This window comes from Apostichopus japonicus, chromosome 6 (assembly GCF_037975245.1).
Source record: "Apostichopus japonicus isolate 1M-3 chromosome 6, ASM3797524v1, whole genome shotgun sequence".
NCBI lineage: Eukaryota > Metazoa > Echinodermata > Holothuroidea > Aspidochirotida > Stichopodidae > Apostichopus > Apostichopus japonicus.
The window spans coordinates 10,884,674-10,892,887 of NC_092566.1; the positions used below are offsets into that span (position 1 = coordinate 10,884,674).

At 38.1% G+C, this 8,214-nt stretch overlaps 1 protein-coding gene across 1 annotated transcript; it reads right to left on the reverse strand.

The window, feature by feature from the left end:
• Positions 1-1,818: 1,818 nt before the first annotated feature.
• On the reverse strand, positions 1,819-4,551 carry LOC139968967 (glutathione peroxidase 1-like). Its single transcript, XM_071973621.1, has 2 exons — positions 3,686-4,551; positions 1,819-2,961 (listed from the first exon to the last, which is right to left on the reverse strand). The coding sequence occupies exons 1-2, from the start codon at positions 4,133-4,135 to the stop codon at positions 2,704-2,706; spliced, it is 708 nt and encodes a 235-aa protein (XP_071829722.1). The 5' UTR covers positions 4,136-4,551; the 3' UTR covers positions 1,819-2,703.
• Between the last annotated feature and the right edge of the window lie 3,663 nt (positions 4,552-8,214).

Below are 8,214 nucleotides of genomic sequence, written 5' to 3' on the forward strand. Positions count from 1 at the left end.
AAAACTACGGTGTGCTTTTTGACAGCATATGCTTAGTGGACGTCGTTCTTCGCTAGTTAAGAATATCGTCTGTTTTGGTTTCGATTGATGATCGTAACCTATGCAGTCATGCAGGCAGAGGAGTGCGTGTATATGTGTGTATATATATGGATGCCTCTGACAACGTATGCCATAAATAGCGCGGGACCTAATGTGAACGTGAGGATGTTCAAAATCATCTGAACATTTTTTTGTTTAATTTTAATATTTCAGACTGCTTTATGTTCGTTCTGACTGTCGTTTCCTTCTCTATGTATGCCATCTTCCTCTATGTATGCCAGTGCAGTTTACATATGCTGCCATACCAACTTTACCGCATCCATTGCATAAATTAGATAAAATACCAAATACATTCAGTTTGAGATTAAAACTAAGATGCAAAATAAATCAGTCTCCATCAAGACCCCCCCCCTCCCCACCTCACCCGGACATATTGTTGTATCGCACCTTCGATATATGCCACTGTGATGTAGAAGGGGGCAATTGGTCAATAATATTTTCACATATAATTTCAGTAATATAATCACCCACTCACAGACTTCTATCCACCATGCCCAACCCCTATCTATCTACCCCATATTTCTTCACTGGTCCTACCTCCGACCCCAACCCCTAAAATGTATTTTGTTATAAATGCCTGATTAGGCCTACTTTATTAGCCGTGTAGTAAGTGAAAAGTGAAACATGACGATTCATACACTGTCGAAATATTCCTACTGCACACATGTATTTCCTCGTATGTGCATTGACCAGCAGATCTAGTGTTATACTATCCCAATGAAATACGTATACTAAACAATAACCACTTTGTTACGTTGGAGCTAACTATGTCAGTATACAGCAATGCAGAGTAGAATGTCCATTTTACACTCGAATGATGTGTTTAACTTACTTCTAAACAAACAAGAAAGGTTTACTACACATAATATTATTATGAATCTTATCAATTATCAAATTTAAACTCGAAATAAACACAGAAACATACAAAAGTAAATCAGAGTATTGGTTTACTTGAATTTGCCCCCGAACCCCCCCCCCCCCCCAATAAACAAAAACAACAACAAATACATTGGTTTACAAGGCAGCAACATGAAGGAGAGCATTAAATATATAGAATATTTCAACAGTGTTTATCTCACAATATCGATAATTTTTATTTAAATCTTTTGTCTATTTTACTTACTTAAGGCTTTCTCTGGAAACTTGTTTATACCGAAATGTCGACTTTTTATCTCAATATTCTGTCGTATCATCTCAAAATTTCGATTGTTTTTCTCTCGAAATTTCGACTATAGTTTATTTGATAAATTCTACCTAAATCATCGACAACGCGACTCTTTATCTTTACTTGTCAAGTTGTATTTATTCCACTAATTTCATGAATACGAATAAGGTATTTATTTGTAAACAACAAGGTAACTTGTCACAAGCACATTTTGTCGGCCGTGAGATGTGTATGACTTTAGCACAAGGTGTTGTTATCTGTACACGGTGTTTTAATATTCATTGAACAATATACCTGCATGCTTTAGATAATTTGAAACAGACTAGTCAAACTATCGTTTTCCTTGCTATGTTTATGAATCCACTAATTGAAGGGCGAAATCACACTTCAGTCACCGAAGCAGGAGGGGGTACGTAACCGCCCCTCTGCCCTCCTCTATATGACAGACGCTCCTGACCTCTTCGTACTTTCCAAGGTCATATGTCGTGATAATAACGTTAGACACATTGAGTATAACGTCATGTTATCAAGTGAATGACAGTTGGAAGAAATAATCTTGTTCAGCGTTTATTGGAAGCATTTACACTACTGAGATACACGGAATACACAGAGGATACAGTTTGTGGTAAGTTTGGAAGTTACTTTGCAGTTTTACCTCAAATCTAAGGCGCATCTTCCCTGGCTCATCCACGAAGTTTGTGCCACCACACCCCCCCCCCCACTCCCCACCCAACATACTGACACCTCTTCGCTTCCCCTGGTTGGTGTCCTCTTAAGATTGATAGATTCTGCTATCTTTTGTTTACGCACGTTAATTTCACGCAACTACGATACTATACTTTTAAAAGGATGACTTAAGCCATATGATATTTTGTAGATAATGAAACACTCTAGTGTTGTCATAGCTGGTTATCTTTCAATACGACTTTTAACTTTTGAGCAATGACCCTTTAAACAGACGAGGTTCATCAATGAAAGTGGCTGGACTATTTAGTCTAACAATGAAGACCATTTGGTCAAGCTCCTCACAGAAGCAATGGGAAAAATGTAGGACATGACCTCAAAATGACATGTTTACAATACGTGACAAAACAATGTCAATTAAGGACAACTGGTGTTGAATGTCATCCAAGGGTGCTCTGTTGTCTAATATGGAGGTCAAAAAATATGTTTGGGTTTAATTATTTTTAATTTGATAAAACAATGGAATTACATTAACATAAATGGCTGGACTGATAAGCCGACGTCTTCAGCTCGTTATCCTTAAAGGAGCATTCCAGAGATATTTTAATGGTGAATTTAATTGAAGTCCTCAATAGTTATAGAAACATTGGTTGCACTTAAAGTTTCCTCCATTTTTATTGGATTATTGTATATGAAGAATAAGATCCTATAAAGGCATTCTTTTTCAAGGATATATCTTTGCCATATCTATCGTCTTAAATAAACAACAGATCCTCAAATTCCTCCTCGTTATAGTTTTTACGTTTTTCGATTTTCTTCGTCTCGATGAGGACATCGTGGATATCATCAAGTAGGTCGAAGGGTTCGACTTCTGAATCATACCGCTTTAAGGGTGTACCGTCTGGTCCAATCAGAAACTTGTTGAAATTCCACGTGATGTCGTTATTCTTAAATGGCGACCAAAACCTCATCGCTGGATCACCAATTTCTTCTTTCACAGCTGGGCAAGCGCGCTGTATAAAATTGAATAGACAGAGAGATAACTTATCTTGCCTTATTAAACACCGTCCATTGGCGGATCAAGAATTTTAAAGTAGATAGGGTGTGGTCCCGTGTTTGTTGGAGCCTCTCGTGAAGGGGTCCCACTATCATCCCCCACCCCCACGCCCGAATTGGTTTTAGAAAATTAGACATGAAATGGTGCCTTGTGTGGCACATTTAGGCTATAAATTAGTTCTATAGTCAGGTTAACAAACACCTACTTTCACTTTTTTTTGGCGTTGGAAACACAGTTGTCACTGTGAGAAGTGTTCCAACCCTTATAAAGCGTAACATACCCTGTCAATGCACTCATATTTTGGTCAGATTTAGTATCACTAACATGCAGGAAACAGAAATGAGAATGTTGTAATGGTTGCAAGTGGGGTGGGGGGGGGGGTGGGGGAGGTGACGATTAGCAGATGGGAGGAGTATAGAGGATTATAGTGAACGCAACCTCCCTCCCCCGTCCCCAACCCCACATACACCTCCGCAAACACGAGTACACTTATAAGCCTACTTGGTCGGACGCTTTACGCAACCGTTGTTCGTTGTTGTACTTAAATTAATTGCTGTTCTGCTTAAATTCTTTCTTTTATGTTTCTTTCAAAATCCCCCCATCCCCGCCCCCAGTGAACCCTTCTTCCATCCATCCTTATCCAAGTTCTTTTGTTAACAAAAGAAAAATGAAATTCTCACCTTTAAAGCAGTGAACAAAGCTATCTCGTTAGCGCCATTGACGTCACATTTTTCGAACAAGTCAAAGTCTGGTTCAAAGCTGTTACCCGGTCTGACGTATTTGAGACTATTTCTGATCTCCTCTCCATTTGCTCCAGGTTCCTGAAGACCAAATTGGTTCGATGGTACGCCTATTACTTCAATTTTGCCTTTTAGTTCTGCGATATTCTTGAGTTCATTAAAATCCAGGTACTGGGATGTATATTGACAAAACGAGGCCACGTTGACAATGATCAGAACCTTGCCTTCGTAAAGAGACAACGGTGTCTCCTCTCCTCCGTCGAGAGGAACGAGTGTGTATCCGTGGATAGAATTCGAACCCGTATGACAGTAGGAAGACATTTCCGTCGGATGTCCGGACCCCACAGGTAACCACCATAAGGTGATAAAGAACAGCTTCGTAACCATCATCGTCAAAATAAAAACTATATATTTATGTTAACATATGTCAAAGAAGCAAGTGAGACGCGTCGTTTATGCACACAGCTATATGTAAACGGATGCAGCGTTTACTTGATGACGAATTGCAGACGCCTTGCCCTCCTCCAAATGAAGACAAAACGCATTGACACTTCTTAGTGATTCTCAATATGGAATCGTAGAAGGTAATAAATGAGAAATACATGCAGCCGACGGTTGTTCTTAATCTCAAATGGCCCCCTGGTAAAGTCATTACAACTATACACATCAATGATCACGCCTATGTCTCTGGGAATGACAATAAATTAACTCGAGGACTGTTAACTGCTTCTTCAGTGGAAAAAACGAGCAGAGCGTTTTACATTTGATATTTTGCTTATGATCATCTCGGAATTATTTACGTACGAGAACCTGTTAGAGCCATACGAATAAAAAAATCATGATATTTTTGTTGGTTAAAAATTTATACTAACAATAACAAATTAAATAATTTGATATTAAAAATTCATAATTAGTAGTAACAAATGAATGATTTGAAAATGAAAAGAATTGTGATAACAAATATAACATGATAATTTTATTCGAATGGCTTTTATAGGCCTTCGTACTAACGATCAAAGAGAATGTAAAATAACATCAGACTTCGAGATAAAGGGACTCGAGGAAGGAAAGAAAGCTTGCTTGCTTGAGTGACTATATAAAGTCAAATCATAATACAAACAATACGCCCTCTTTATGTAGCTGTATACATAATTTTCTTTTAATATGGTAAAAGGATTACTTCAGTAACAAAATTAGACCATGTGTTTTCAACTTATTTCCCTTCCGTGTACCCTTATGAACAAAGAAAGCATGTTAACGGCCTTCCATACGATAGGGAGTCTCACTAAATTACTACTGCTCCACCGTGATTAAGTCTGACGTGATAAAGGTTCGGTTTTCTTTGCCTGGGTTGGCACTCTGGGATGGGTAGTTGTTCTGAACTGTACGGTTGGTCGTGTCTTTTGCGGACCCCAAATGTTTCTGGCCTCAGCTTGGCCCTCATGGAACTCCCAGCCCATTTGTTTTTACTGATTAATCTGAGCTTTGAAATACCTTTTTACAATCCAGGTTACGTTTAAAAGATCATATCTTGATTTTGAGAAGTAAATCCTTGAACTTCGGAGGAAAAGACAGTAATAATTATCCATCAGCGGATTAGACATGACAACAATTGAAAAGCTAAAATACATGGCCTCCGATAACACCTTTACAATACAAACTAAAGATTTGTCATGCTAGGACTTATAGTGTTTATCTACCTTCTTGCGTATGCTTCTGTTAAGACGAATTTTGAAAACACTTTGATGCCAGTATAATTAAGAAGAAGCCACAGTACCCTGCCGATCCCTTCCGTGTCGCTTTCTGTGTTCTATAGTATGAAAGTAGGGAGTGATAACTGGTAACAAGGGATGCCAAGTTCTAACCATGAATTGTCTTTATTCTTTCCCACTGTCTAAAATTTCCCAGTCAGTTTTTTATTATTAATCATTAATAATTTTTAACTATATGTATATATATATGTATGTATGTATATGTGATCTTCCCGCAAGCAGGAACTCGCGAAAGAAGCCATGGAGGCTTATAGACTCGCAAGCTGACCGAAGCCAATCTCTCGGCACACATCCATTTAACGTCCATGTCTGGAAGTTGTTATTGAACAACACCCTTGCCAGACGACACACCTTGCTGTCGGCGGGGAATCGAACCGAGGATCTCATGACTGGGAGACGCCGGCGTTAACCACTAGGCTATACACTCCGCCTATATATACTCTCCGCCTATACACTCCGCCTATACACTCCGCCTATATATATATATATATATATATATATATATATATATATATATATATATATATATATATATATATATATATATATATATATATACATATATATATATATATATATATATATATATATATATATATATATATATATATATATATTTATATATATATACATATATATGTGTGCATGTGTATATAGTTGTCTGATGATCGCTTAACGCGTGAAACTCTGAGTAACAACTGCTAGTGTTCCACTAGTCTCAACTAGTCTCAGCATGGGGTGTGTTCGTGTGCATACAGTTATATTCACATGCAATTGGAAGTATATACACTGTATACAACACAGACGTAAATGACAACTCTGTCTCTGCTTTATTCGTTTTGACTAATTTCAATGAGCTATAGCATTACACCATATCAATCAGTGTTGTAACTTCCTGTTTCAGTTTTTACAAAATAGGCGCCACAAACCAATAGGTATCAGCAAAACTTAAACACATGTCAAGCTCAACCACAATGAACTAGCCCTTCTTTTCTCTTTTCTCTTCTTTTGTATTATTTTATGAAGTCAGGCATGGGGGAAGAATCCGAGTACATCACGACAAAATAACACGTATACAATACTTATGACGTCATTAACAAGTGTACTACATGCCATGCCACAGTAAACGTCAGAACTGTGAATACTGCTGCAAACAAGAGTTTAGCGCCACGACGCATTGAGTCTTCCATGAGGACTGAGCTACGAATTAACAGACACTTATACTTTTCAGAATCGGTGCTGACAAATGCATGAAAGCTAGCTAGGACTATGGACTTGAGGTTAAGAAGAAAATTACTTCGATTAATTTCGAACTTCGATCGATCGATCGATTTTCGTATGCATGGCTCCGTAAAACTGGTTGATAAGTTGTCCGACGTATGGCAACATCCCGCGACCTATGCAATTGTGAGTCGCAACTCATATTATGCGGACCTTATAACTGATATCGAATTTTAGCCCAGCATTGCAGATATAGGCCTATATCACAAGCTTGACCTGAGCCACAACTGCAGGTATAGGTCCATATCGCAACAGACGTACATCCAACATAGATGACGCAACCGGTTAATGCGACTGTGAACGTAGGAGCCGGGGGGGGGGAAAGAGGGGGGAGGGGCACTGGGGGCGCGTGCCTCCCCCACTTTTTTTCCAAAATATAGCTAATGTGCCCTACTGGCAATTAAACTGTGCCCCTTTGATGAAGAACTGTCTTTTGGATATCATAAGCCTTTGTTAATTTTAATATTTTATTTTAATTATTTATTTTTAGTCTTTACGTGCTATTTCTAAAATGGCATACCATATCTTTTTGTTGCACGGTTATACAATAAACAATCACAATAAATAGTATTGATAGCATACTAACACATCATATATATTTAAGTGATATAACCGGTGTGTATCGCTTTATAGCATAACGAGTGGTGGTTGTGGAATGAGAAAGTGCCCCTCTGATGGTGTGCCCCCCCCCCCACTTTTTGGAAGCTTCCTTCCCACTGCTTGTAGTTCTTAGCCTGCGGCTGCTCTAACCCAAAACTTAAGCGGTCATGCGTAGTGCCAAGGTCGACCTCGACGAGGTCCAGTTTCGGTCTTACTGCATAGTAAGGCAGGATATTAGTTTTCCTATACCGCATATTAAACATGCATTCGCATATGCATATAATTAATAAAGCTGAATGATTTAATCTATGCTGACCGTAAATGACCTTTGAACTCCACAACAAATACTAAACTTCATCTGTTCAATATACATGGTAATCAATGAGCAAAGTGTGAGCATCAATTTAAGCTTAATCTATAGTTGCAAAGGTTACTACTTTATCAAAAACAAAATGGTAAAAACTGCCGTTTCGAGCAATTGATACTACCTGGATCTAACGTTAAACATTTGAAATTTAAGTAACCATACCGTTTTACACATGTGGTGTACCGAGTAGGTACAAAGCGATTAATTCTAAAAGGATAAATTCCATTTTTTTAACTCACAGACCAGCCTTATGGCCCGAGTGAAAAGTGACAAGTACCATGCAGTTTATGAATATAAATCTATTACTATTCCGAAGCACGAACTGTTAACGTAACTAGAAATTAATCCAAATTTGAAGACAAAAACATTACCTTTTTGGTAGTGGTGCAGCTAAGACATCACACTTGTTTGCTGCATAGTTCATATTTCGTACAAAACGTATGAACAAA